Source organism: Corvus hawaiiensis, chromosome 3 (genome assembly GCF_020740725.1).
Source record: "Corvus hawaiiensis isolate bCorHaw1 chromosome 3, bCorHaw1.pri.cur, whole genome shotgun sequence".
Classification (NCBI taxonomy): Eukaryota; Metazoa; Chordata; class Aves; order Passeriformes; family Corvidae; genus Corvus; species Corvus hawaiiensis.
Window position 1 is genome coordinate 83,343,913 of NC_063215.1, and position 27,292 is coordinate 83,371,204.

General features: G+C 41.5%; 3 protein-coding genes across 3 annotated transcripts; 1 reads left to right on the forward strand and 2 right to left on the reverse strand.

Annotated features, from left to right (window-relative positions):
• Positions 1–1,213: 1,213 nt before the first annotated feature.
• On the reverse strand, positions 1,214–9,246 carry SULT6B1 (sulfotransferase family 6B member 1). Its single transcript, XM_048296004.1, is given in 8 exon segments — positions 1,214–1,362; positions 2,189–2,327; positions 2,614–2,708; positions 3,376–3,501; positions 4,500–4,593; positions 4,860–4,894; positions 4,897–4,971; positions 9,030–9,246. Coding segments are annotated over 8 exon segments (930 nt in total).
• Positions 9,245–11,705, forward strand: CEBPZOS (CEBPZ opposite strand). Its single transcript, XM_048296005.1, has 5 exons — positions 9,245–9,343; positions 9,391–9,685; positions 10,953–10,997; positions 11,259–11,342; positions 11,459–11,705. The coding sequence occupies exons 1-4, from the start codon at positions 9,245–9,247 to the stop codon at positions 11,339–11,341; spliced, it is 522 nt and encodes a 173-aa protein (XP_048151962.1). The 3' UTR covers position 11,342; positions 11,459–11,705.
• Positions 10,880–27,266, reverse strand: CEBPZ (CCAAT enhancer binding protein zeta). The gene is made up of 16 exons (XM_048299777.1): positions 27,076–27,266; positions 25,170–26,686; positions 23,867–24,098; positions 23,376–23,550; positions 22,101–22,189; positions 21,593–21,646; positions 20,808–20,910; positions 19,797–19,865; positions 18,051–18,117; positions 16,694–16,794; positions 15,275–15,332; positions 14,125–14,333; positions 13,042–13,125; positions 12,516–12,577; positions 12,344–12,425; positions 10,880–11,559 (listed from the first exon to the last, which is right to left on the reverse strand). The coding sequence occupies exons 1-16, from the start codon at positions 27,232–27,234 to the stop codon at positions 11,420–11,422; spliced, it is 3,201 nt and encodes a 1,066-aa protein (XP_048155734.1). The 5' UTR covers positions 27,235–27,266; the 3' UTR covers positions 10,880–11,419.
• Positions 27,267–27,292: the final 26 nt, after the last annotated feature.

A 27,292-nucleotide genomic window follows, 5' to 3' on the forward strand; every position in this document is an offset into this window, starting at 1 on the left:
TTTTTTGTTTAGCTGCTGTCAATAGCTGCAATCTTTGCGGGCTACTGGATTTGACCTCCAATGCCACCATCTCAAAGCACCTCACAGTTCTTTTTCATCCTGAATGTGCTGAAGTCTTTGAAGAAGGTACAAGTTCTCCCTTTCTCCAGTGACATTAAGTCTAGATTTCTTCCCTGCCACCCCACCACATCATTTTTAACAGAACCAAACCTCCATTTCCAGCGATCTCACACTATCAAAGGAAAAAAACAATACCGCTGAAACAGAGAGAAAATTTTCACCATTGAGTTCCTTTACTTTTTTCTTACCTTGATCAGCACACAGAAAGGAGCAAAATGCAACTACAAGACTTTCTGGAACTTCATTTTACACTATGAACTTAGAAATTAAAATTATATATGAATCCCATGAACTTAGAAATTAAGAATCAAAATGACATTTCAAAAGTGCTTTAAAAAACCTCTTGGAAAATCACTTCCAACCTACTGAATATATTTCCAATTATTTCAGCAGGTTTAATTACTGCATATATATTCCACACAGGATTCTGCTGTTGTAGTGCTAGGTTTGGTTTAGCAAGCTGCAGCTTTCCCTGAGAGCTCAGCAGAGCTGCTTAGGGCAGTGTGACCATTGCCGCCCTCCCGCAGTCCATTTTGGGACGGCTCCGCGGTTTTGCTCTGGCAGCTCTCAGCTCTACAACACAGTGACGGCGAAGGAGGCCAGAAGGGTCTCCCCATGAAGGCTTCAGAGCACTTTTAATGGTTACATCTTGTCCCAGGGACCCGTGATCCGGGCGCAGGGGGTTTTGTCAGGGGCTCAGGGGCGGTACATGGGCAGGGTTGGGGTACAGGAACTGATGGGGAGAGCCTGAGGGAGTGGCCAGGGCTAGGGGCAAGGAACAGGGGGAACAATGTGGGATAGAAAAAGCAGTGGGTAAACCACATTCTACTGGGAAAAAGAAATCAAAGCTAAAAATCAGTCTTAGAAACAGAGAATGCCAAAGCTCTACAGGTCATTTAAGAGAGCCCAGTGGCCGCAATGATACTAACTGCACTGGCAAGGTAAATTGTGTAAAGTAAGCCAGTAGAAACAGGTTTGCACATTGCATGGATATTCAAAATTTTTTAAGTGGATGTTGTCCTGGCTTCTGTTTTATTTCATGGAAGCGAATGAAAAAGCCTGAACATTAGTGGGTTTTTTCTGTAAAGGATGTTCAGGCCTTGCAATACACATCATATTTAAACTTCACCCCCAGCTTAGTTACTTGTAAGCACACCATGAATTTGGCAGCCAATTTCTGGTTCCGAGCTTCAGCGAAAACATTCTTCCAGTCTCCAAAAATACCTTGAATATAAAGAAGAGGAAATTATTATCCCTGACTCTAAGGACCAAAGAGTATAATTTAAAACAAAAGACTAACTTTTCTCTCTTATCATATTTCAGAATAGTAATTCTTTTTTCCTTTAAGAAAAAATATCTGACAGAATGTGAACATAAAGCAACCACAGGAAGTTACTGGTCTGCCTTCAGGGCTCTGGCATGTGCCTTGTACAGCTGCAGAAGACTAGAAAAGGTGACCAGCAGCTGTGAAACCAATGCAGAAAGCTCAAAAGTGTGGCTTTTAACTGCACAAGCTTAGTGTGCTGCAATCAGACACTGCTCTAAGCTGCATTCTACCTTTAATCTAAATTTTGGAGAGCCCACAGTTGGAGGTTGTCTGAGGTTCTAGCCTCATCCATGGCTAAAAGACACAGATCAATCTGTGGAGTGTCTGGATTCCATGAGCTGGCTGTGGTCCATAGGCAGTCCCAAGGGTTATTTAGAAAACCCAAGATTTGTGGAGGCACTCAGTCTACAGGCAATCCCCAGTAGTCACAGAAGCCATAATAAAACCCTTCTTTGTTTTAGCTGATGCTTAGTGCATACCACAACAGAGGGTGTGCTACCTGTAGAGCAGTTCTGCTAATCATATTATACAGGGCTTTACTGACTGGTATTGGCCCTTGGGGTGAAATCAGTTGACAGATTCCTGAAGCACAATAGGTGTTTCTTAAACAACACCCAGCCTTGAAAAAGATACATAAATATTAATCATCTATTGATCCAAATTCCTGTCTGCCCAAGACAAAGAGCTCCTATTCACCACTCTGGCAAAACACAAACAAATTTACCTTTATGGAAAAGAATGAGCCAACAGCACCATGAGTCTCCTGAGCTTTAACACTCACTGGCTGGAAAGTGTCCCTTTCTGCAATGGCCTGGATCTGCTCAGCTGTTGGGGACAATCCAAAGAATTCAGCTATTTGCTTTACACTGGCAGTCAGGTTCTGAAAGCAGTACAGTGAAAGTGAGACATGCAATATGCTTCCTCTAAAAAAGGGAGTTACCCACATGGGATGTGCATTGCCATCATCTATTAATTTAATTCACTGTTTTCTGTGTTACATTTCTGTTTTCTGGAGCTCTGCTTTTGTATAGCCAGACTCAACTTGTCACTAAAATCGACTTGATTTTGTTCTTTCAAAAACCTGTGCCATTTCATCTTAATTTCAGCAGATTTCAAGGAATGGGCTCAGATGTGTTTTGGCTGTCAGTAAACAGCATCTGCTTTACCCCTTTCAGGTCTTCATATATTACGACCATAGTATTCTTATTCTCAGTGTGTTTGTTCCAGGTGAGTGCAGGATCAAAACAGGATCCCCAGCCAACTGTAAAGAAGAGAAAAAAGCATTGGTGTGACCTTTGTTTCTAACTGGGTACTTTTTTTCTGTACAACTGAAGGATTGCCTTCTGTTGCCTGTCAGTTACATCAGTGCAGAAAAAAAGAACAGCCTGCCCTTTCCACGGTACTGTCTGTACCAGAGAATGACAGAGGCTTCCTCTGAACTTTTGTAGGTAAAGTTTCCACACGTAAACATGAGTCTCACTGTGTGTTTCCCTTCTGTGACGACACTGTCATGTAAACATCTCTTAACAGACAAAGCCTGACATCAGCCTAAATCTAAAATATGGGTTGCTAAGGAGGTCTTTGGCCTAATGTGGAGAAACAGTAAAGAAACAAACAGCCATATCATTAACACTTTGAACCTGCAGCATTTCCTCCAACGCTAAGTGGCAGAATGTTGATCCAATGCCATTATCCAGCTGCCATGCAATTCCCTCACCCTTTATTGGAAGAGCAAAATACCCGGAAGCAAAGCATCTTTTGAACATTCTCCCCTTCTGGCATTCAGCTGCCTCCTTTATCGTGACGTATGGCCATCAGGAAATTAATTACGGCACAGCTGTATTCCCACTGGCCCCATTCAGTTGTTTTCCCACTAGCCCCATTCAATGTTTTCTGTTGCTTTTTCAGCTACAATCAGTATCTGTAACAATACAGATCTGTCATGAATCCTGAGAAGAACTCATTCCCGGAGCTGTAACTGGGGACGCTTGACACATTGTTATGGAAATGGAAAAATGAAACAGCTGTATCTTTAGGGTTTCAAAACAACACTACTAACTGGAGTGGGAGAAAGAGGTCAACAATTTTAGATCACTGATCTACCCTGGCAACCAAAGTGGGAGTATAACCAAACATTCTGCAACCAATAACACACTGGGAGCTATATAATATTTTATTGATAAAGACATTCAGAACAAAATTACAACATGATCATAATAAGGACCTTATCATCACCTATAAGGTTTTTTTATATCAGGATGCAATTGTAGAAAGAAGTAACTGGAAAGATTGTAAAATAGTCATTGAATACCATCCCATAACTACCTAGGACCCGGGAAATAGTAAGGAACCATTTGCCAACCTCCTGCCAGGAAAAGCGCCTTTAGAAAACCACAGCTGTAACAATCATCTCTCATTTTTCAAAGTACGGCAACAATTTTCTTGAAATCCTTAAGAGACTGTAATCCTCAGAGAAGCATAAACACTTCTGAAAACACATTATGCACATTAAATATTTTTGCCAGATAAGTTATATGTTTTCCTGCCTCATGCAGGAAAAAATAACAATAATACATGGAAAAATTCTCTATCCCTCAACCAATTATTCGTTTCATCTGTGATACATCTTGGAAGTGCTAAGTATCTGCCACTGTTCAATGACCAAGTACCAGAAACACTGAAGTTTTAACCCCATGACTCTTTGCAAGGAGACAGCCAATGTCCCAGAGACACTGCTGCCACATTCATTCCCAGCAGGGTTGCGCATAGAAAAGAGTTGCATAAAAAAGGAAATCGTGACACTCCAGCAATTTCAGAGCACTGCAACAGCTCCACAGATGTCCTTGCTTGTGTCAACTCCAACACCCCTGAGGCTACTGTAAATTGTAAGGGGTGCTAAGAGAGCCCAAGCATCATGAGGCTCCCACTGTCTCCAAGTTGTTTTCCCTCAGTGCCACCTCCTTGGGTGCAAACAAAGGACATTGACCCAGAACTAGTCTTGCACACTGATACTGTCAGAGAGATGATGCTTGTTCTTGGAAAAAGAAAAAACCCACCTTACCTTTTTCCTTGAAAATAGACTTGGGGAGGCAATCAAAATTCAGATGTGCTAACAAAATCCTTATAAGTGGAATCTAGTTTATCCTCTTCAGAATTAAATAGAACCAGAAGAGAGAACAGGTTTTTTTACAAGGGTGCAGCAATGATTTGTGAGAGTTGCCTGTGTGAAAGAGCCCCTAATCAAAAGGCATTAGTCATCAAAAATTATTTTCTTTCCCCTCTCAGGAGAAATAATCTTACTTGCTGCATGACTTCATTTTAATAATTTTTGTGCAGGAATGCAGAAGAGAGAAAAAAACAGTTTTAAATGGTTTGACAGTTTTAAATGGTTTGACAGTTTCTTTTCACTAACCTGATATTTACTTGGATCTCCACATTCAATAAAATTAGTTCTGTGCTTACATGTATACTCTGGATAGTTGTAAATATCAAATCACTTAAAATCTAGATAAGCCATTTCATACCTGCACCAAGAAACCCAGAGAACAAAAAAAATATCAGAAGTTTAAATAGGATGACAGAGCCTTCCACTACGAAGCTTAATTCAGCATAATAGTCATCGAAAGACAACACCAGGGGACTAAAATGATTATAAACAAAATAATGTTTTCCATTAATGACATCCTCAGCAGCTGCTTAAATGTGACTCACTAATAACTGGAGGCACAACTGACTCAACAATGCATTCAACATTTTTTTAATATATTCATAACTTAGTCAGTGATAGATAATAAAGGGAGCTTTCCTGTCTTTTACAGAGAGACTCACGGGAAGATTCTGGGTAGGAGAAGGAAGGAATTAACAAGAAACTCTGCTCATTCTGCTGAGGGAAGTGTCTGCCTCTGCTGCCCTGGATCAAGGGCAAAGTGGAGTCATTTATTCAATGTCACTGCCAGTGCATGTCCTCAGCTGTGCCTGCAGCTGTCTCCGTAAAGCACGTGCCAGAACAAGTGCTAGAAGAGCTCTTACGCCAGACACCTGCATCCCTCCCCACACCTCACCCTTTGGAAGGCATCTTGCAGTACAGCCTCCCTCATGCTGCATCCCATTCCAGCATGAGCCTGTTGCCAGCTCCTGAAGCTGCACTGTGGAGCCAGCTTCCCCAAGGCTTCCATGACTCACATTTGCCTTCCATGACTCACAGTGCTGCTCTACCGATGGCTGTCAGGACAGAGCAAAGGACCAGTGTGTCTTCACCTTGACCCACAGCACCCTCACCATGTCCTTGTGGGGAAGCGCCTGGAAGGCTTCCCACAGGACTCACCGAGATGGAGCTGTGGAGCTGCCACTGCCTCCTGTAGTGAGTCCCCTGTGAATCCAGCTGCCAGATGCACTAACATGGAAAACACAGTGCAAACAGCTTTAACCTCGTGCTTTTTGTGGAAAGTTATTCCCAGAAAGGAATAAATTCTACCCTATTTTATATAAAGGGTCTCAGGATGCTTGGGTGGAAGCAGCTGATATATGTCATTTATACAGTAATGTATGTATAACACGTACACATTATACAATGTCTTATAATACATGTATCATTTATATACTACCTAACATCATGTTTCTATATAAGACGTTGTATGATGAATATCATTTATACCACTCTCCCATTTATGTACAAATCCATGCTCACATCTGCTTAGATGTGCACAAAGGCAAATTTCATTTTAACAAAAAGCTACAATTGAGAAACCTAAAATTCCTAATCTCTAAATTCCCTACTGGCTTCTCAACCATATGAGCCATACCTGGGAACTGCTGATTCCTAAAGCTCCACTGTCTTTAATCCCTACTTCATAGTAGTCCTTTGCATCAGTTTTTCTCTCTACTACACACACCTGAGTTGGGGGAAACCTTAAGTATAGTGAGACTTTACTGTAATTTAACATTCATAATACTTAATAACTAAAAGGAATGAGGATAATGTTACAGCTTTAAGAAACAAACTTTTTGAATGGCCTCAATACGAGTTCCTTCATCAAGCATGTTCATGACCATCTAAGCACGGCTAATGCCAAAGAGTTTGAGCCCTGCATGTAAAACACCCGAGAAATTGGAAGCCAGATACCAGGGCCCCGTGGTTCAAGAGGGAAAGAGACCTGCAGAGAAATTTTTATTTCTGCCTGGTGACACTATGGCTTAGTGGGTCCGAGTGTCACATCAAGGGGCATTAGGGAGCCCAGCAATTTCTATTTTCAGACTGGGGCAGGTCATCTTTCCTTTTCATTCTTTTTCCACTTGTCTTGCCGTTTTTCACCATGATTTGCAAGCTATAGGAAATTAGGGCAAGAAATCTATTTAGCAAAGTTTTAAAATGTAAAAGTAAACATCCAAATGGGAAAAAAAATTCCAAAATATTTACCTGCAGATTGTAACCATGCTGCACTGCACCAATGCATCATTTTCTCTCCCTCCTGCTTTCCCATTTCTTCTGTGAAACCTTCCATACAGGCTTTTCCACCAGAGTGCCTGCCAGGTAACAAGGTGCTGCATTCCTCAGCAAACTGTGGGGAGCTGTGTACCCCCTTTCCTACTGAACAACTAGCAGCGGTCTTTAGTTAAATTTTCCCCTGCTGAGCAACCACAAACTGTCCAATCTCAACAGTGTGAGATTTCTTTTCTTTTTTTATCTAGTCATCCTTTGCCCTGAGCAGGAGAGGTTTACTGAGTTACTAAACTGCAGAGAAAACCAGTATCATGTCTCCACACCTAAACTCTTCCAAATTCCGTGAGAAATAAAAGCAAGTGCCAAGACATGACAAACAGCCTCTGTGTAGGGTCCAGCAGGAGTCTGGACCCAAACCCAAAGAAATTATGGGCTCCTTAAAACAAAGATGCACATTTCACATTTTGTGCCTGCTCCTTCCTTTTTTATTTGGCCTATCACAGTTCAGTGTTCTGTCTAACAGCTGCTATAAATTCACCCTAAGCACTACAGGAGTACTTTTTAAGCCCCTGAATACACCACAGTTTATTTCCAGATCAGAATTTGCCAACCAATGCAAATTCTATGTGCTGAATGAGACCCTGACCTAGGACCATCTCTGGATAGAGCTGCAACTACTACAATGATAATGCAATCAGTTCCTTTCCTGGATTCACGTTTTCCCCAACAACCCTAAGCTTTTGCTGCTTGGGTTGATCCTGTTCACTTAAAATCCTCAGAGCAGGAATTACTTCACTAAGAAATCCCGCTGAGTGCAAGCAATACTTGCAAACTCAGCCACCAGGGAAAAAGAGAATTGGAAAATGAATCACCCTTTAAGAATGAACAGCAAAAATATTATATCTAATCTTACAAAACACTAGCGGGGGGGGGGGGGAGGGGGGAAGCATCTTACAAAGAAAATTAAGTCCCTACTAAGGAAAATCTAAAGAGTTTTTATTTTGGCAATAAAGTCATTCCCATAATTTGAATTAAGAGCAATATGAATAATAGAAGACAATGAAAATGAATAAGATGAATGTGTCTTTACAAACAGACCATGTCAATCTGCCTGCAGATAGGACTAGGAACTTATAGATAGGGAAGTAACAGAAGAAACTTTTAGTTCTATAAAATGTTACTAATCAATACAGACTGTTTCTCAGCCACGGCAGAGTTAAATTCCTGAACCTAGAGAAAAAGAACAAAGACTTAATATAATTATGAATAGGTGTTTCTTTCTTTTATATAACAAAAGGGGGGTGCATATTAGAGGGGGGCATAGAGCAGGTGATTCAGGAAGTCTGTACCTTCCGAGTACCTCAGCCAACGGGGAAAAAGAAGAGGGAGTTGTGGCCAGGAACTTAGGATAAAAATAGGGCTGCATCCCCCAACAATTTGAGAGACCCCATGGAAATGCCCATGGCTTTTATTTGAATAAAGTTACAGGACTCCTCTGTCTCCTTTTTGGACATAAACCTCTGGCATTGTGGATTAATTTTCCTGACACTTGGGAGACACACTGATTATTTATTTCAGAGTTGCACAAGCCTGGGTGCTCTGAGGTATTCCACAAATCAAGCATGCCAACTATCAAAAGTTTTTACTACTTATACAATTTAGCAAACAAAGGGATTAGTGTCCATTGGCTGCAAGTGACATAGTCCCCTCATTAATTAGTCTTCTATCTTCTGTTGGTTAAGGATTCTCTTGCTTCTCATGCTAATCAGCCCACGTGCTCAGTCTTTCTCTTCTTTTGGGTTGGTGGTTTTCTTGGGTTCTTGGCCATGAGTCGGTGGTCACAATCTGCCCCTGCCATAAATTATTTTTTACCCAGTCAGAGCAGAGGTGGCATTATCAGTTTCTTCCTTACAATGGTTATTTCTGCTGGATGTCTTTGTGGCCCATAAATGCTGCATTCTTTGTGTCCACTATCAGTAGTACATCCTTCTCGCCTGGCATTACTAACCTCTCCCTAGGTCTGAGATTACTGAAGCATATCGGGCCCAAGACCTTAAGAAATAAATTCTATTGACAAGCGATTTGTATTTCTAACACCTGGGCATCACTTAGTGCTCGCCTGTTAGCGGCTATCTGCCTCACGGATTAATCTCTTCTCTCGTTGATCAGGCCGGAAAGTATGCAAAGACCAAAGCCCATCCTTTCTTGACAACATTTTTACACAATTCGTATTTTGCAACACCGGCCGCCGGGCCGCCTCAGCGGCTGGGCCGGGCCGGGCCGGGGCCGTGCGGCCGCCCCTGGTGCGCCGGCGCCTGCGCGTTGCTGCGGGCGGCGGAAGGCGCCGGGCCTCGGCCATGGCGCGGCGTGTCGTGAGGGGGCTGCTGCTGCTGGAGGCGGCGGGGCTGCTCGGCGCCCTCCTGCTCTACCGCGCCATGGACCGCAGCCAAGGTGCGGCGGGGCGGGCGGGGGCCGCGTCCTGATGGGGCTGGGGGGCGGGCAGGAGAGGGGAGGCTCCTCCGCGCGGGGGCCGCCGGCGGTGCCCGCGGAGCACCGCGCACCGCCCGGGTTTTGTAAGGAAATCCTGCCTTGTTGGCGTCAGGAGTTCGGCTTGGGTGAGTGCGGGTACGCAGGGGTGGCTTGTTGGGCGCACCCCCGAGGATATACCTCTGAAGAACGAGCTGCTACTGTAGTTTTACAAACCCAAGCCCGCGAGCAATCCTTCGGGAGGCAGCACGCGACCACACCAGGAGCAAAGCCGACTCTTGCATGTTTTTGTAGTAACAGCAGCGGGCCAGGTAAGGATTTAAAAGAGAGGCTGGCCGCAAATGAGGCAGGAATTGATCAGTCCTGTTTCAGGCGTCTGGTGTTGAGCCCTTGAAGGGAGGTCCCGGCTGTGTCTGGGTCTCGCAGCCTCTGATTCGACATTGCTCAGGCCGAGGACAGACCCGGCTGCTGGAGGCGGCCAGCGTCGCCTTCCGGATTATTTAGCTTCGGTCCCTCAGGTGTCTTAGACTTACAACTCCGTGCCCAGGTAACACAGAAATAATAAGCAAACCACCGGTTTGGTTACTACAAGGAAGTTTGCTCTGCAGGGCAGCGGCCTTACTTTGCGTGCAGGGCTCTGCAGGGTGCAGCGCTGGTTCGACAGATCTGTGTCCTTGCAGGAAAGAGCCTGTCCTGCTACCTGCAGGGTCAGGGCGAGCCAAAAGGCAGCTGCTGCTTTTGCTGGGAGGGCAAGAGTCCACCCATTTTGGCAGTGGTGTGGTCTTCATGCCAAGTTCAAGCTGAGCTTCACCTACTCTACATCGATTTGCATTTGTTTTCCAAGATCCAGGTGATGCCAGACTGTTAAATTTCAGCTGTCTTTGCATTTTTATCAGAAAATACATATAACAAAAAAATATGGAGAACAGATATTTTCAGCCTATTGTTGTAACTTGGTGCTGGGCATTCATCTTTGGGGTTTTTTTCTCCTCTCTTTCAGTTCTAGGTCCTAGTTCTTACATGCATTTGCATATTTTTTTCAACTGCAGTTCTGTAAGGTGCAGTGAGCTAATCTAGCAGCTCAGTGAGCTCAGAGTGAGGCTTTTACTGCTTTCTTTGTGCTAGTACTGGAGTGGATAAGATCCTTTTATCAGCTGCTGAAATAATTAAAATAGCATAAACCTGTTGTGATTTTCTATTGGGTTGTTAGAGCAGCCCACAGAACAATTCAGTGAACATCTAAATCTGCACAAGGAAACAAAGCAGTTTTCCCTGGTTTTATTTGCATGTCAGTCTGTGAGAGGCATGCAGCTTCATGTGAATCTGTAGCTTGGACTTGGTTATCACAATTGTGAGGAAGCTCAGAAAACGCTGTGATGATGGAGCTGCACGGATGAGTAACCTGAGTACAGTCTCTGGAATTATTTTAAAAAAATAAATTCCTCTCACATTATTTAATGGTGGCTGTAAATAAAGAGCTCAAACAAATTTCGATAAAACAGATGTAGTTAGAAAAATAGTGTATTTAATTATTCATCTTAATATATGCTGGGAAAGTAACTTTATCTTTCTTGTCAGATTTCAGATACACAATGCAGAAGAGGTTTCCATCAGTTCTGGAAGGTGGGTTTGTAGTCGTTGGCTTCAGAAGGATGGCTGAAGCTTCTGTTGCATCTTAATGTATAAAACCGATCTTATTATTGCTTAAAACTTTCCCCAGGAGACACTGTTGAAGTTTTTATTGTTAAGGCATGGATAGAATGTCAGACTGTTGGATAGAGACCTCAGAACTGGAGGGCTATACACGAAATAAAACTAGCCACAAAGTGGCTGCTCTTTAGATATGTCTAACTTAGAGCTGACATGGATTTTCCTATTTTTCAGTTTATTACAAATCCAATGAGTGGTCTGGAATTCATGGCATAAGGGAGAATGACCAAATGACATGGTTAAGCAGCAAGAACTGAAGTAAGAAAGATGTGTGATTAAATAAAAAACTATTTAAGAATATTTGTTTTTAAAATCTCCACATCAAAAAGTCCAGTTCATCTTCTCACTTTCTTGCCTTTGTACTTGTTTTTCAGCCCTCTGTGCCTGAACTGTTTCTTCTTTTTGATGATGCTTTTCACATCCCTGTTGTGAAGCCACTTGTCACGCTCTATTTCCCACTGGATCTGTTTGACATCTGTAGGAGGCAAGGTGAGAAATAGGGAGCCGATGGATACCTCTGACCATGATGTGGCATACAGATGAATCATGTTAAAGTTAAAAGTTGACTGCTGTATTTATAAATGTTAATAAAGTGCAAACTGCCTTTTTTTTTTTGAGAAAGCTGTGGGTTTTTTCATTTCACAAAACAAACCCTACCATCTCAGAGTTCTAGGCATTGCTGTGTATTTTATTAATGCCAGACACGCTAGTGTTAGAAGCAGTGTTTGAGTGCTCCTAACATTTTTCAAGTGACACCAGCAAGACTTGTAAAAGCTTTACAAGCTTTAGTCAACCAGCATATACACAATTCATGAGAATTATTCTGGGGAAACTACTTTCTGCTTCACTGATAACTGCGAGGAGACAGTCCAGTAGGTAGGGAAAGACAGCCATGCCTTATGCCTTGCCTTCCCTTCCCAAGGAATCAAGGGCACTTTACCTGAGCGGAATTCACACGAAGGCTTGGCAAAGAGCATCCTGCCTGTCCCTGCTTACAGTGTGAAAGGGCCAAGGACAGCCTCTCCCTCTTTTCTGAAGCCTTACTCACTCCACTACTCCCAGTTCATATTTAGCGCTGGGCATCTCACGTCACTGGAGAAAACTGTCACATCTTACTGACGTTGAGCTACTGTCCCTGCTGTGTGGTTTCTGACCCTGTATTCCAGTTAAAGGTGGTTCATCTTTTCGGGTACAGAACCTGAAGGGAAAGAAGTAAATTACAGCACTACGACTGTCAGCTACCTGCAGCATGTACTTACTTGCATTGTCTCTGTTGGCCATGGCGTTCATTCCAATATTGTCAAACTTAGACCCAGCGTTTTCATCCAGCAGATAGCCAAACTTTAAATAAAGAGAGAAATGTTGGTATTCTGTTACAAAGCAACAGGTAAAATGCTTGATCACTTTTTGTTAAGCACTGATCAAACTCACCTCTTCTGCAGATGCCAGTATACCAGCATCTTGGAGTTTCCTCTTCTTTCCTCGGCTGGATCCTTCAAACAAAGAGTAGTATTCTTATGAGACAGAACTTCAAGTCCCCAAAGACACTAAAACAAAGTTTTACCATGTTTTAAATTTTTAAAACTTTTCTTCATGAGGTCATCTGAATTAGCTATGTTGGGAACCTTTGTTACCCACCTTCCCTAAAAGAAAAGGAAAAAAGTCTCCAAGCAAGTATTAAATAGGACAACTCTGTGTATCAGGTGTGAGTAACAGATGCACAAACCACCAGTACAACTCCACCCTACTTCAAAATTCCTCCTTCAACTCTCAGCTCTTCAACAGCAGATTGTTACTCTGAATTACGCTGGTTGGGGGACAACCTCCTTTTCATTTATGGTTTATTTAAATCTGAACCTAGATCCAAAATGTGATAATCTACTGTAGTAAATCTCTGATTCCAAAGTTCTTTGGACTCTTTTATTTGTATTAAGCTTTCATGTCAGTGTTTTCTTACCTTCCAGCGATCCCACAAAAGTCGTATCTTTCTTTTTCTTGCCCTTTTTACTGACAGATTTCAGTTGCTTGTCATTGTTTGGGTCTGATAGAAAAAAAAAACCAAATACATCAGTCTCCAACTCTCACACCATGTACATGTATTTAAAGTGCAGCAGAGACTAAAATTCCTTTTTAGGCATATTTGCCATATTGGTCCAGGTCTTTAAAAGGCAGTGCACACAAGCAAATCTAGTATTTCTTCAAGCTAGACAATTAAAAATTGGTCTGTGGTGTGCTGTTCTTTATGCTTTTTTCCACAGCACCAGAAGGGAATGATACTAGGACACATAAAATACAAAAGCTAGAAGCAGGCATTAGGTAAACCTTGAATGTCTGTGTGGTAAGTTTGGTGAATTAATAATCTCATGAAAGATTGTGTTAACAACTGTATGAACAGTTTACCTCTTCTACCCTCGGTCATCTTCCTGTGACCTTTAGTTACTCATTTAAATAGTCCATTAATCTGTGTTTTTCCAGCCACATGCTTTGTATTCTGTGTAAACTGTGCTTTTCAGTTGAACAAGTAGCACCATGCAGGTGCAAAAATCAGTTACTACTACAGTAGTAATAAAAACTTGAGTGCATATCTGTATTATAAGAGTAAGCTGTTACTTGTGAGACAGCAATTTAAGTACAACTTACTTCATCTAAAAGAAATCAACATTAAAGAAATAAAAAAATTACCAATTACCATTTTTTTTAGTTTTCTCTTTGAGCTCTTTAAGTATTAATGCCTACTGCAGCCAGTTATTTGTGTATAAAGCTACTTTTGCTATGCCAGTGTTTTCAGAATGAAAGAAACATTTCTCATTTGGAAGTTCTTACACCCAGATGCCTAATTCCCACTCTTGCCTAGGAGACTGTGCCAGGAAATGCTTCCCTTAAGACTTCATTGTACATAGAAGGACTTGTCATTTCTTTGTTTAAAAGCCAAGCTTCCCACCTAGATAGCTAAATTGGAATTTGCATATGTAGTTACATATTAGATGACCTATTTTTAAAGCCTTTTCTCTGTGTTTTTCAGTAATAAATGGCACTTTACCTAGGTCGTTATCATCTTCAGACACATCCATAAATACACCTCCCTCTTCATCCATATCCTCTTCAAAGTCATCCTCCATACTTCCCAAGGAGACTTCCTCATCATCCAGATCACTGAAGTCATCTTCATCATCAGAATCCTCCCAGTCAGCACCAGATCCCTCACCACTCTGGCCTTTCTTGCCACCTTTGGCATTTTTTTTAATATTACTAAAAGAAGATGTAACAAGCTTAGCACTTCATCTGGAAAAGCACTGTTTGCATCTAGATGACATCTATCTACTGGCAAACACTATGTTAGGAAAGTTCAGCGTCATTGCAAACTACTGCAAATGTAGGCTATAACCTAAAATATATGTATTATACACTGAGCCACGTTTTCAACATTAGTATAGGGAGCTGTATTATAAAAGTCAACTATTTTAAGAACTTCTGGACAGAATCCTATTTTGAAATTAGCCAAAATGTCAGCTTCAGTATTTTATCTCCTCTGTGTCTTTGTTCCTTTTCAGAAAGTCTTTTCTGTAAAACACACAAACTGCTCTGTTAAACACCAGTCAAGATCACAAAAATGCTTCAGGTTTCACTAGGAGTTTAGTCTTTAACTCTCCCGTCACCTCAAGGGAAAAAGTCTCTGTGCAAATTCAAACACTGCATTATAGATACTTTGAGTAAAATAGAGGCTACTTCATTATTTACAATTGGACTCGATGATCTTAAAGGTCCTTTCCCACCTAAATGATTCTATGATTATTGAAACTTCTGACTTCAGGAGAACTGAGCTCTCTGACTCTGGATCTCACAAAGCTTATTAACTGTGTTAGGTCCAGTTACAACCAGTCCTTATGGCAGCAGTGCTTCCTTTTGTACTTGGTAATTCTCGAATAGAAACCTGAGACAATGAAAAACAAGACTTTACACTGCTTACTGGGTCCCTACAGGTCTCATGTAAGGACTATAAGCATCACAAGGTCATCATGATCCGTTATGGGACACGCAGAAAACCAGCATTACTCAGTGTAAAACTGATACTGCCTTTTTTGCAAGGTGATATTCTGAGCCTTTCTGAAAAAGGTCTATCTAGTTTCACAGAGTAAAACTCTATGTAAGATATTAAGACAAGAGGAATAAGAACCAATCTGAAGTCTTACCCAGCAAAATCAAGGTCATCCTGGCCAACAATGGCATTATCAGCAGCTTCAAATGTATCTAGGGAGAAAGACAAATGTTGTTACTACAAGACATATGAAGTCATTGCATCCAGTAAGTACATGGACCTGTTGGAGCAAGTCCAGAAGAGGGCCACAAAGATGACCAGAGGGATTGAGCACCTCTCCTAGCATTGAAGTTGTTCAGCCTGGAGAGGAGAAGGCTTCAGGGTGACCTTACTGCAGCCTTGCAGTAACTACAGGATGCTACAAGAGAGCTGAGAGAGACTTTTTTCCAAGGGCATGAAGTGAGAGGACAAGGGGGAATGGCTTCAAACTGAAAGAGAGTTTAGATTATGTATTAGGAAAAAATTCTTTACTGTGAGGGTAGTAAGGCACTAGAACAGGTTGCCCGGAGAAGCTGTGAATGCCCCATCCCTGGAAGTGTTCAGTGCCAAGTTGGATGGGGCTTTCAGCAACCTGGTCTAGTGGAAGGTGTCCCTGCCCATGTAGTGGGGGTGGAACAAGATGATCTTTAAGGTCTCTTCCAACCCAAGCCACTCTACGATTCTAGCATTGCAAAATATCTAATCTTTAGATACAGGGTCATTATTTTAAGCTTCTGAATTTATGAAGCAAATTCTCATTAGAGATACTAACAATAAAAGACAAACACAATTAGTAACAGATTCTTGTCATAACTAAGACCGTATTAATTGAGTCACTAAGTAAGGACCCTGATACAAGAATTCAGAATTATCTTGAAATACTGTAGAAAATAGTTATAGAGCTAACTGGGTTTTTTAAAAAATACGTATAAGTAAATTTTGAAATAATAAAAGAATAGACATTTCCTGGTACACTAACAAATTTAAATTCTGGAACAAATAATACACTCATTCCAAAGCAACGTACATGCTACAGAAGAGCTAAGATTACTGCAGAAGTTTGCCAACGACCTTACTGAACTCATAACCTCATGAAAGATGTTAGAAACGATGAGAGAAACTGTAAGCAAGATTGAAAAAGGCCAAGCAGTGAAGAAAAAACAGAGGCAAATGTTACATGCTGTTAGGAAAGGTTACTCAGACTACATCAGGAAAAGAACAAAAGGGCATGAACTGCCATTCATGGGTGTAAGTTCAAAATCAGACAACTTCCAGCCATTCAAATGAGCTGACTACTGCAGTGGTGGGAGCAAGAACTCTCTTGAGAAGTGGCCACCCAGCTGGCTCACACGGTGGATAGCAGGAACTGCTGTCTGCAGGAGCATAAAGGGCAACTGGAAAGCCAGTTGTCTCCCACTCCCATATTCCTCTATCTGGTTATTTTACACAATATGAACTATAAAAAGGATACATTAATAAGTTGAAAAAGCAAGGAATACTGGGATAGTTACTGCAAGGAAGAACACAGCCTTACCCAATGCTCTTTCAAATTCATCATCATCCACATCTTCCACGCTTTCTTCATCATCCAGACGCTTTTGTTTCTCTCTCTTCTTATCGAACTTTGAATAAAATCTGAAATAATATATTGCTCTCACACACAACCTGCAAATTGTTTCCCATGTATGTTGCCAGTTGAAAACTATAAGTGATGGTTTCAAACATACCTAAAATCAAGAGATTTGTATTTCCTTTGTTTTTCAAAGAATCAGTCACTACTGTAATATTTAAAACAATAACATTCCATTGGCCAAACGTGCCAGAAGTTATTTTTAACACAATGAATTTATAAAAGGGCACAAGAAAGATGTAAAAATCTGCCTTAGACTGAGAAGGAAGAAAGGATCAAGTTCAACTTGAATACAATTGGGAAAAAAATATAAAAGATATTCACCCATGAAGTTTTATTAAATTTTGTCCCATAGCCCTCTTCTTTTGGGCCTTAGTTTTATCTTCTGTCAGCCATTTTCACCTTCATTTCATGTTAAAGAATCACCAAACAAAGAAAGCAATTTTGACCATATAAAAAAGAGTACTTTTTACAGAAGACTTTAAATGTGTAATCTCAGTTTCAGCCATCTTCAATGTAACAATACTGCTAACTTTTCAGACAGGGGTATGTTTTTAAGATGCTTTTCTTTAATCTCAAAACTAACACTATTATTTTATTTATTTATTAGTATTATATTCCTCAATATTATAGTAGCAATTAATTTAAAATAAATGAAGTTAATTCAAATACTAATTTCCTAAGAAGACACAGGTAACCAGTATTTTGATCTAATAAAAACAAATCTTTGCTAAATGCATATCACTTCAATTTTAGTACTACAACTGCATTTTTACATCATAATCTGAAAGGAAATTCAAAGAAACAGAAAGAACTATGAGTAACAAAAAATTAAATACTCTGTAAAATAGCTCCTCTGACTTTTTTTGCTTTGTTCCATTCTAATAAGCTTTGATGCTAATAACATAAACCAGCTATATTCCAGCTTTCAATATATATAACTCTAATGCATAAGAATTACAACCCACAAGATATTCACCATTACCCATTACTTAAGGCTTCTTTATTATAATGTCAACTTACTTAATTTTGGACTACAAGCCCCGATTGCCTTTGTTCATTGGTGATATTCTTTCCTAAGTGCTTTTGACAAACGTTAAAATTATGTCCAAGAAAAGTACTATCATCTTAAGTCACTCAAATTAATCAAAATTCGCAAATACTTGAAATACCAGAGATTACTTACAAAATGCAGTGGGTTTTAATGCCATTGCACTAAAATACCAACACCTAAAATGAATGTTCACAAGTATTCCACTACCTGTGAAAGAACACTTCATCCACTGGGATTTTGCTTTCATCTTTGGCCCGGAATTCCTTACTGTTGACTGCAAAAACAAAAAAAAAGAACTGATTTTACCTCAAGTTGAAATAATGGTTATTCTTTTCAGAGGTTAAGCAGCACACACAGATAGAAGCAAACACAGGGTGTCATCCATTCAATAATGGGGAGCTTTTCTGAAAAGCTCTTCAAACTAACAGTGTATATAGTGTACTCCAGTGTGAAGTATGGAGAAGACCCTATGGAAACACTCAAATGGCACAGCTCTAACCAGGTTCTCAGTTATGTATCAGCAAGGCAGGGGGTTGCAATCACCGCAGCAGGAATACATTTAAAACAATAACGGGAAAAGAAGTAGGGAGTAAGATGAACCTGCTGTCACGCACTAAAACACTGAAATCACTTCTGCCCAGCATTCCCTGGCAGTAGAAATGCTTGTCAGGAGCTGCAGAGCAGGACCATGCACCAGCTGAGCACACTGAGGAAGGGATCAAGCCTCAACCTGCCTCCATTTCTGAGGAACTGAGGCAAAACATGACACTGCAACAGCAGATCAACTAGGGTAATGACCAGGTTCCCCGTGGAGGAGCTTTTTACCCTCTCACATTCCCCGTCCCTCCTCCTCACAAGTAAATCAAAAGAAGAAAGGCTACAGATTACCTCAGTAGGTACAAATTATAATCACTTCTAAGTGACAATGGGTCCAAGTTTCTGAAACCAGATCAGCCTACTCAGAGGACTCTTCAAATGAATAGCAGAAGGTACCAGAGGATTTGCAATCTCAGCTCCCTACACTTCATCAGAGATCAGCTACATGCAACAGCTGCAGACTTTTGTAGCCGTATTAATATATCCATATTTTTGTATCATGTTTCATTTGTAAAACACTTAAATTCCCCAAATTCTCTCCTAAATCCTCAGTCTGCTCCTTCAACTCAGAATAAACTAAAGAATGTGACAAACTCTATAGGCTAAAACTCCTATTTTAAGCTTTACCAGCCATAAAACCAGCCATAAAAGTACATCAGTACTTACTAATCTGCATAACTAAAACCTCTCTGCAACACAACAGACCCAAAGCTGGCAGGAAAGCACATCCCTGGGAATGCTACAGAGACTCTACTGCAGAAGATGGTACCTCTTCTGTCCTCAAGCAGCATGTTTTACTGATAGTTTGCCCTGGTTTTTTAACTGCTGGTTCTTACACCAAACCCTGCTCTTGACTGTTGGAAATAGTGGGACTGGACAAAAGGCAGCTTATTCCTGGAGGCAGGAAGACTATTAGCAAAATAACAGTGCTAAAGATACCTTACACTCTTCCTAACAACAGCTGCAGCTGTAGCATTGTATGGAGTAATACCATTCAGTGAAAGAGCTTAATGTGATTTAAATAATTATATAGATCCATTTTTCTGGTATTTAAGCCATTTTTCAATCATAATAAACAGAATAAAAATGGCTATAGAGTAACTGACTTTCTCTATGTCATTTTTTCTTAAAATGATTCAGTGGATCCAAAGTTCCATCTGTGGAGATTCCATACATCCTTACAAGAAGATGACGTCTGATCCTGAAGATCAGGCACCACCACTGCACTCCTGATGGATGGCACTTTCTTTTATCACTAAGACAAACAGCACAGATAGTGCAGATGACACATCTACATCAATCAACCAAGGATTTTTTAGTCATCATAATCTTAACTGAATTAAGGGGCTGACTTACCTGCAAGGTTCTGCATATCCTTCATAAACTGCTTCTTCTTTGGCTGCATTACCACACTGCTGGTGTTTTCTGTATCAGAATATAAATCAGAGAGGAATATTTATTTTATGACTATTGATATAGAACTGTTAGGAGTGGCTGACAGACCAGTGAGTTGTGCTGCCATCCATAATGACCTTAAGAGGCTGGAGAAAAGGGCTGACAGAAACCTCCTGCAGTTCAATAAGGGCAAGTGCACAGTCCTGCACTAACGGAGGAGCAACCCCAGGTACCAGTATACAATGGGGGCTGCCCAGCTGGAAAGCAGCTTGGCTAAAAACACCCTGGTAGTCCAGGTGGACACCCAGTTCACCGTGAGCCAGCACTGTGCCCCTGCAGCAAAGAAGGCTGATGGAATTCCTGGCACTTGTTCAACCACAGTTGGAGCCCTGTGCCCAGGTCTGGGCTCCCCAGTCAGACACGTGCATACTGGAGAGAATCAAGGGATGGGTCACTAAGTTGATGAAGGAGACTCCATCTGAACATCAGGAAACACTTCTGCACTGTGAGGGCAACTGTGTGCTGGCACAGGTTGCACAGAGAGGCAGTGGAATCTCCACTCTTGGAGACACTCCAAAGTCATCTGGACAGTCTGCTCCAGGTGTCTCTGCTTGAGCCCATGACTTCAGAGGTCCCTTCCAGCCTCAGCCATTCTGCAGTCTTTACATCTCCCTGTCCCTTGCTTATTCCTGCAAAGTCAGCAGTTCTGCACTGCAGGTGTGAGAGGATGTGACTGTTGGCTGGTTCTGGGTTGCAGACATCTCTCTTGCAGCCTTGAAGACTGATGCCACTCCTCTGTTCCACCACATGCACCCCAGATACTTGACAAGTATCGGAGGGAATGAGAATGAGAGATTTGGAGAGAATGAGAATTCGGAGAGAATTCTCGAGTTCGGAGAAGAGAATGTCGGAGAGAATGAGAATTTGGACAGCACCTATAACCAAGATCACATGGTACAGGGAAATGCCTACCTTTGCCTTTACTGAGTTTGGGATTTCTGTACACAAAGCGATCCAAGAATCTCATTAACGTGAAATCCTGCAAAGGGTCACCAGAGTACTGAATGTGATTTCCCTGAAAGACGGAAAAAGCCAAAAACCATTAAGGTCTTCATTTTAGGAAGACACCATCTAAACATAGAGGACTCAATCAGCTCAAGAACAATATTAAAACATACTTTATAAAGATAAGGACTTGGGGATACTAAACCACATAACCCTGACCAGGTTTTTCCTTTTGCAATTTCAATATTTTCGCAACTAAAACATACCTCCTCCACTTTGTTTCAGTGATAAACTGCCTTGCAATGTACTGTGCTAACAGCAATTAATACTCAGCATCATTTCAATACCATATATTCAAATGAAAAATAAATATTTTAAATACATATTTGTATAGGTTTGAGCACTTTTGGCATGGTACTACAACAGTATTTTTAAAAGAATTTGCCCCTGTAGTAGGGCTCCCCATGTTTTAAATAAATAAATAAAAAGATACAAAAAAACTCTTAATAAAGCTTTAAGAATCACATAATACCTACACTTCTACAAAGTTAAAATTTTTGAGAGCAGTCTCCTTTACATATAACGCTGCAATTCCATGCAAAGCTTGGCATTTGAGTGTATGATAGAGTTCTGCAGAGCTGCTAGTTACCCACAAAGTGCAAGGAGACTTAATAATGTATTTTTTCAAATGGCAAAAGACACCTAACACAAAGTATCAAACTTCAAAGCAACAAACAAGCAAAAGCACTTACTTCTAGTATTGTTTTTGCAAACAAGGCCACAGATGGATGAAAATGTTCAGAAAGCTGAAAAAGATGAGTAATTTATTTCTAATTAAAAAGTATGTTTTAAGATCACTCCATGACTCACCAAATAACAGACATACGCATAGTAGTGCAAGGCTGATGTGCTCTGCACTTCAACAACTGAAGAACTTCAAGTTCTAATCTATTTTTGCATTAAACACATTTTCACTTACAATTTTAAGTCAACGCTAGAAAGCTTCAATCATCAAAGCTAAAATCCAATAGTCAAAAAATATTATTATTGTCCAAATCTTCACTTAAAAAATTCCTATTCCCTACTCAAGAACATCAGTATTGTATGGAACATATACAAGCTTAAAGCTGAACAACGTGTCAGCTTTAACCTTTCTCTTGTTACTCAAGTAGCTACTTCAAGAATAACCAAGCTCTTTTTCTCTCTTCATACAAGGGCCACACTACTAAACACAGCAACAGCAGTGCAAGAATATCCTACCTTCTTCAGTTCCCAAAGGCTTGTACTTTCAGCACCACAGTATAAAGGACTTCGGTGCATAGGATCATAGGAAGTTCCACTCTTCCTGCCTGAGGGGTGGACAGGAGCAAAACAACTTAAATTTTCTCAGGCAACTTTACAAGAGTATTATTCTCTTTTCCCCATGACAGTAATGCTGCCCATCACTCCCAGCTGGACAAGCCAGGTGTGGGAAACAGAGGAGTAAAAACTTCTGCAGTTAGTGGTGGGTTTGATTTACAACCTTGGAAGAAACTAGGTCTGGCATAATTGACAGAGGTTTATAGACCTTAAGCAAGAGAATCACAAACCTATGTTTCTATAGTTACAAGTAAAAGTATGTGTTGGGTGTTATGGTGAAGGGTTTTAAGTATAATAATGTGATTTTATAGTTTAAGTTAAGAATTTAGATGTTATAATAGAAGTATCTGTGTGTACGTGACCTGACGAGTTATTGGTCAAGACACAGCTGCACTGCAGTGAGAAGTACCACAGGTGGGAGGTCCTAAAGCCAAAACAAAGTTTCATTTTAAGTGCCTATTGGATTAGAAAGTTACAAATTGCCATGGAACCCTGAATTTTGTGACTATACGCCATTATGATGATTTATTGCAAGTCTCAAGCCTCGAGACTGTTGTCTTATTTCTTATTTTAAACAATAAATCCTGTGTAATTGCATAGCCCCATCTCTCTTAAGTAAATAATCCGACAGGAGACCCGAAGAGTGGGATTCAATACCAGGGGTTCATCTGGCAGCAGGAAAAGGCTGTATTCAGCTGCCCTTCACAGTGCATGATCAGGTGCACAGGCTGAGTTCCTACCTGCTTCCAAGGAAGGCCCTGGAAACCCCTGGCCTGCTCCCGAGGGCCTTCAGGGAGGAGTGAACCTGGGCATGAGTTCAAAGATGGACAAACTGTTCTAGCAGGCTTCACAAGCGACAGAGCAGCTACACATCCTAACCTTGGCTACACTGCTCGGAAGATGTTTGAACGTGGAAGCAAAGAATTCCAGGCCTGTTAATGCCAAGGCACGAATAATGTGTTTATTACAAACTGCATGAAGGGAAACACAATAGTCATAGAGTTTTTTCATCACTGCTGAGGTAACAGATAAATTGAGCTGACTGGTTGCTTTCAACCAAACTTCATCTAAAAACTAAAATAATGATTTAATCACTTAATCTTACAAAACTCTTGACCAACATGTCACTGTTACGGACCCTTAGCTGTCAAATTATATACTTTCTTGCTGATTTACCTCCCATATTCAGATGATGCACCCACGAGGCTGTTGAATTTGAATTGTTTGTTTTAGCAGAACTTTCCATTGTACTTCTCTTTTCATCTTCTACTTCTTTGTCGGCATCCACAAATTTTTCCTCATCCTCTTCAGCCTCTTCTTGATCCTTAAAGCACTCTTCATCATCTGACTCCTAAAAAACAAAAAACGTTAGCGAACAGCTTTTACTTTCCAGATTTACTCTGATTTTTTAGAAAAATGCACATAAAGTTCTTGAGCTACTTATAAAAATCTAAACAAATGATGGCTGATGTTTAAGAAATAGAGATTTTTGTCCTTGAAACGGCACTTAAAATTGAACTTTACTGCTTAGAACACACAAATGTAATGGTCCCTCCCCACCTCAAGAAACATCTTAGCAAATGGTTACTAATAAACAAGTTAGGGAAAGGTGCTTATGAAAACAGCTCTTATTGAAAAAGCAATGAGATAAAGAAATAATCTTATACCACGTGATCCTGTAACTGGACCCTTAACTCTGGTTTTACTTTCAGGAGCTCAGACAGAAGGTACAGGGTTCCACAAATGAAGGGTGGCATTTGTCCACAGGTGACTTGAAGTAGCCTCTTCACAAAGGCCTTCACGCGCCGTAGCACTACATCTGCCTTCAGAGACTTATAGACAAGATTTAGAAACATGGATGGCTTTGAGCATGTTGCTAAAGCAGGATCTAGAAGCTTCCTGCAGGACACACAGGAGAAAATATTGCTGATTGTCATAATGCACACAGGAGAACAAGTGCTATTAACAACCATTATCTACATTTTTCAGATTGCCATCTAAAAGACTAGAGACAGTTTGCTCCCCTGTACTCAAAACCATTAAGATCAACCCTGAACTGTCAAGAGCTGTGTAATATTTCTGGAATATATGAGACACTGAAGATTAAAAAAAAAAAAAGCTGCCTCAGTAAACAAAATATTGTAAGAAAATATAAAGAAACTGAGTTCAACTGAAAACAGTTTCAAAATTCGAGATGTTCGATGTTGAGAAACTAATCTGATTTGTTCGTATGTTTAAAAAAAATAGAAAGAAAATGGTTAGACATCAGCACACTTCACAATCAGATCAGACATTTGTACTGGCAAGTTCATTTTCTGCTCCAATTTTTTCCAGGCTGCCAGGCATGGTAAGACCTTAAACACATTGCACATTCTCAGGGAACCTGAATTCCATTCTTAAAAAATCAGTAACTTCCCCTTATTTAACTAAACAGAAGCCTGTAAGGATCCTATAAAGAGTCTGAACAATCAGCTGGGGACAAAACAAAAAGTAGTATTTTTATAACACAAGGCTTTCCAGCTACACAAATTAAATCATCTAAAGAATTTGTTAACACAATATTCCCCCTCCTCAAAATAAGAAAAAAAAGGAAACAAGATCTTAGGCTATTTACAGGCCTAATTTACAGGCCTAATTACTTTGCAGGCTAGTACCTGTAAAAGTGATTTCAGAAGAAACAGTTATCAATTAGTTTCAAATAACATCTGGAATTAATGCAAGCCACCAGAAAAGTGGCAAAATGCATGCTGCATTCTCAGAACCTATCACTATCATTTATTTTATCCTCATGTTAAACCAAAGAAATCACATGCATTTTCTTCCAGCTCATACAAAACATCAGAAATTTTAGTCAATGAGACACAAAACTAGCCAGATCTTAAAAGCAAAATAAGTGTTTCTATGATGTTAAATTAATGGTGACTACCTCTTAAAATGAAACGTACATAAACATGCAAACCTGCCACTTACTTGTACAGCGCTGCATAGTACCTATCTGATACAGTCTGCTGAGAGTCCATCACTTGAAACAGCAACATCAGGGCCTGGACACTGGTACTGAAGTTCACAAGATGAAGAACTTTGAACAAGGTGTTCATTTGCTCTTTCACTTTCTCATCACCAGTCTCAGCATAAGGGTAAGCTCTGTTTACCCCGCAAAGAAGAGCACTGAGCATTTTGGATTCAACATCTTTTTTCTTAATACAGTTTCGGAAAAAGCAGAAGTACAAAGTTATCAGCTTGTTAGCCAATGCACTTTCTTCATGACTGAGGACTATCTGATTTAGGAAGCAGATGGCATAATATTGAGTTTTCACATTGATGTTTGAGCGGTACAAAAGCCTCTCCACCTCACTGCACACTACTCCCTTCATATTTGGATGCTTGTGAAGTAACGTCTCTAAAAGATACGAGGCTTTGGTGGCGATCTTGTTCTGAGGGTCACCCAGTTTATTCACCAGCAGAATCAGCAGAGCTTTCTCCTGCTCCGGCTTGTTACAGAGAAGCTCGTGGGAAACTGCCAGCGCTCGGGATTTCGTGGCTGTCAGACAATCATGGCTCATTGTTTCCAATGCCTGCACAAACTCTGCTATCTGCAGCTTCAGGTGATGCTCAAAGTACCAAAGTATCAACCGCCTGTCTCTTGAATCCTTGTTGCCACTCGACATCTGCACGATGTTGTTAAGCGGTCGCTGCGAGAAAGACCATAATTTTCGATTGTCTGGTAAGATATCTGTAATGAGAAGCTCCTTGAAAGTATCTAAAGCCATAAGGCTCTGCTGCCTGCTGCCCTTTTTCTTTATGAGATTTATCAAGTTCTCAACAAACTGGAGACTGTGGACAGCACTGTCCTGGATGAGAAGGGTCATCGCTGCCATCCTGTCAGCCAAGGTACCCGAGGACACAACAGTTTTAATCCACGCCGAGGAGGCCCCCTTCTGATAGTCTGTCTTATTCTTAAACAGGTCTGTCTCACGTTCATACAGCTTTTGGGCCAGGGCCTTATACTTGGACAAAAGTGCCTGATTCTGTGGCTCTGGAGAGAATTCGTTGGTGTATTCTAGATCATACCATTTGCCCCCCGGTTTGATCAGTATTGCTTGCCTAGCATGAAATTCAAAATCTTCTTCCAGCCTTTCTTTCTTTGTTGAAGGCTGTTGGCCCTGATCACCTCCAGCCTGCTTCTTTTTGCTGTCTTTCACACCGCTTGCCTTTTCCTTTCCTTTTTTTTCTTTCTTCCCCTCTAGTGAAGGAGGATTAGTTTCCTTCTTGCTTTTCTCTTTCTTTGGAGGCTTCTCTTTCTCCTTGCTGCCGCCATCATCCTCATCCCCCTCCACCACCAGGCAACTCTTCGCATACTTGCTGAGCCCCAGGGAGCTGACGAACGCCTCCAGCTCTCCTTCCTTCAGGTCATCGATTGTGTCCTTCTTGCCGCCGTCCACCAGCTCGCCCTCCTCGTCCACGGCACACAGCATGAGGTAATCTTGCTGCGGAGGCAGGGCACAGCTGTCACGGGCAGATCTGGTGCAAGATCTGCCAACACTCCCAAGGGTTCCCCATTGAATCCCAGAATGGTTTGGGTTGGGAGGGACCTTAAAGACCATCTAGTTCCAACCCCCCTGCCATGGGCAGGGGCACCTTCCCCTATACCAGATTGCTCAGAGTCCCATGCAGCCTGGCCTTGGACACCCCCAGGGATGGGGCATCCACAAGTTCTCTGGGCAATCTGTCCCAGAGCCTCACCATCCCCTAAGCAAAGGACTTATTGCCAACACCTGAGTGGGACCCCGCACACCTCGCGCCCCCCAAGGGCCCGTGCCGGGATGGGGGCTCCCGGCCGCCACGTGCTCCCGCTCCCTCCCGCCCGCTCCCTTACCTTGGTGCCGCCGAGGCGCAGCACCTCGTCCAGCGTGAACGCTCCCGCATCTCCGCCTTCTCCTTCTTCATCACCGTCGTCGTCGCCCTCCTCCTCGCCGCTGTCGCCGCCCGCCTTCCTGCGGTCCCTCACGCCGAAATCCCAGAGCGTCGCCGCCATCGCCGCCCGCCGGAAGGATTCCCGCGCACACGCGTGACGCGCGTCCGGCCGGTGGCCC

What these genes read in the sequence shown, in the direction of transcription:
- CEBPZ (XM_048299777.1), bottom strand. Translation starts at nt 27,234, where the DNA reads ATGGCGGCGACGCTCTGGGATTTCGGCGTGAGGGACCGCAGGAAGGCG. An exon ending in GCCTTTGGGAACTGAAGAAG is followed by an intron (nt 21,647 to 22,100) that starts GTAGGATATTCT and finishes CATCTTTTTCAG; the next exon opens with CTTTCTGAACATTTTCATCC. An exon ending in TGAAGATGATAACGACCTAG is followed by an intron (nt 13,126 to 14,124) that starts GTAAAGTGCCAT and finishes TTTTTCTATCAG; the next exon opens with ACCCAAACAATGACAAGCAA.
- CEBPZOS (XM_048296005.1), top strand. Translation starts at nt 9,245, where the DNA reads ATGGCGCGGCGTGTCGTGAGGGGGCTGCTGCTGCTGGAGGCGGCGGGG. An exon ending in TGGACCGCAGCCAAGGTGCG is followed by an intron (nt 9,344 to 9,390) that starts GCGGGGCGGGCG and finishes GGGGGCGGGCAG; the next exon opens with GAGAGGGGAGGCTCCTCCGC. An exon ending in GTTTCCATCAGTTCTGGAAG is followed by an intron (nt 10,998 to 11,258) that starts GTGGGTTTGTAG and finishes CCTATTTTTCAG; the next exon opens with TTTATTACAAATCCAATGAG.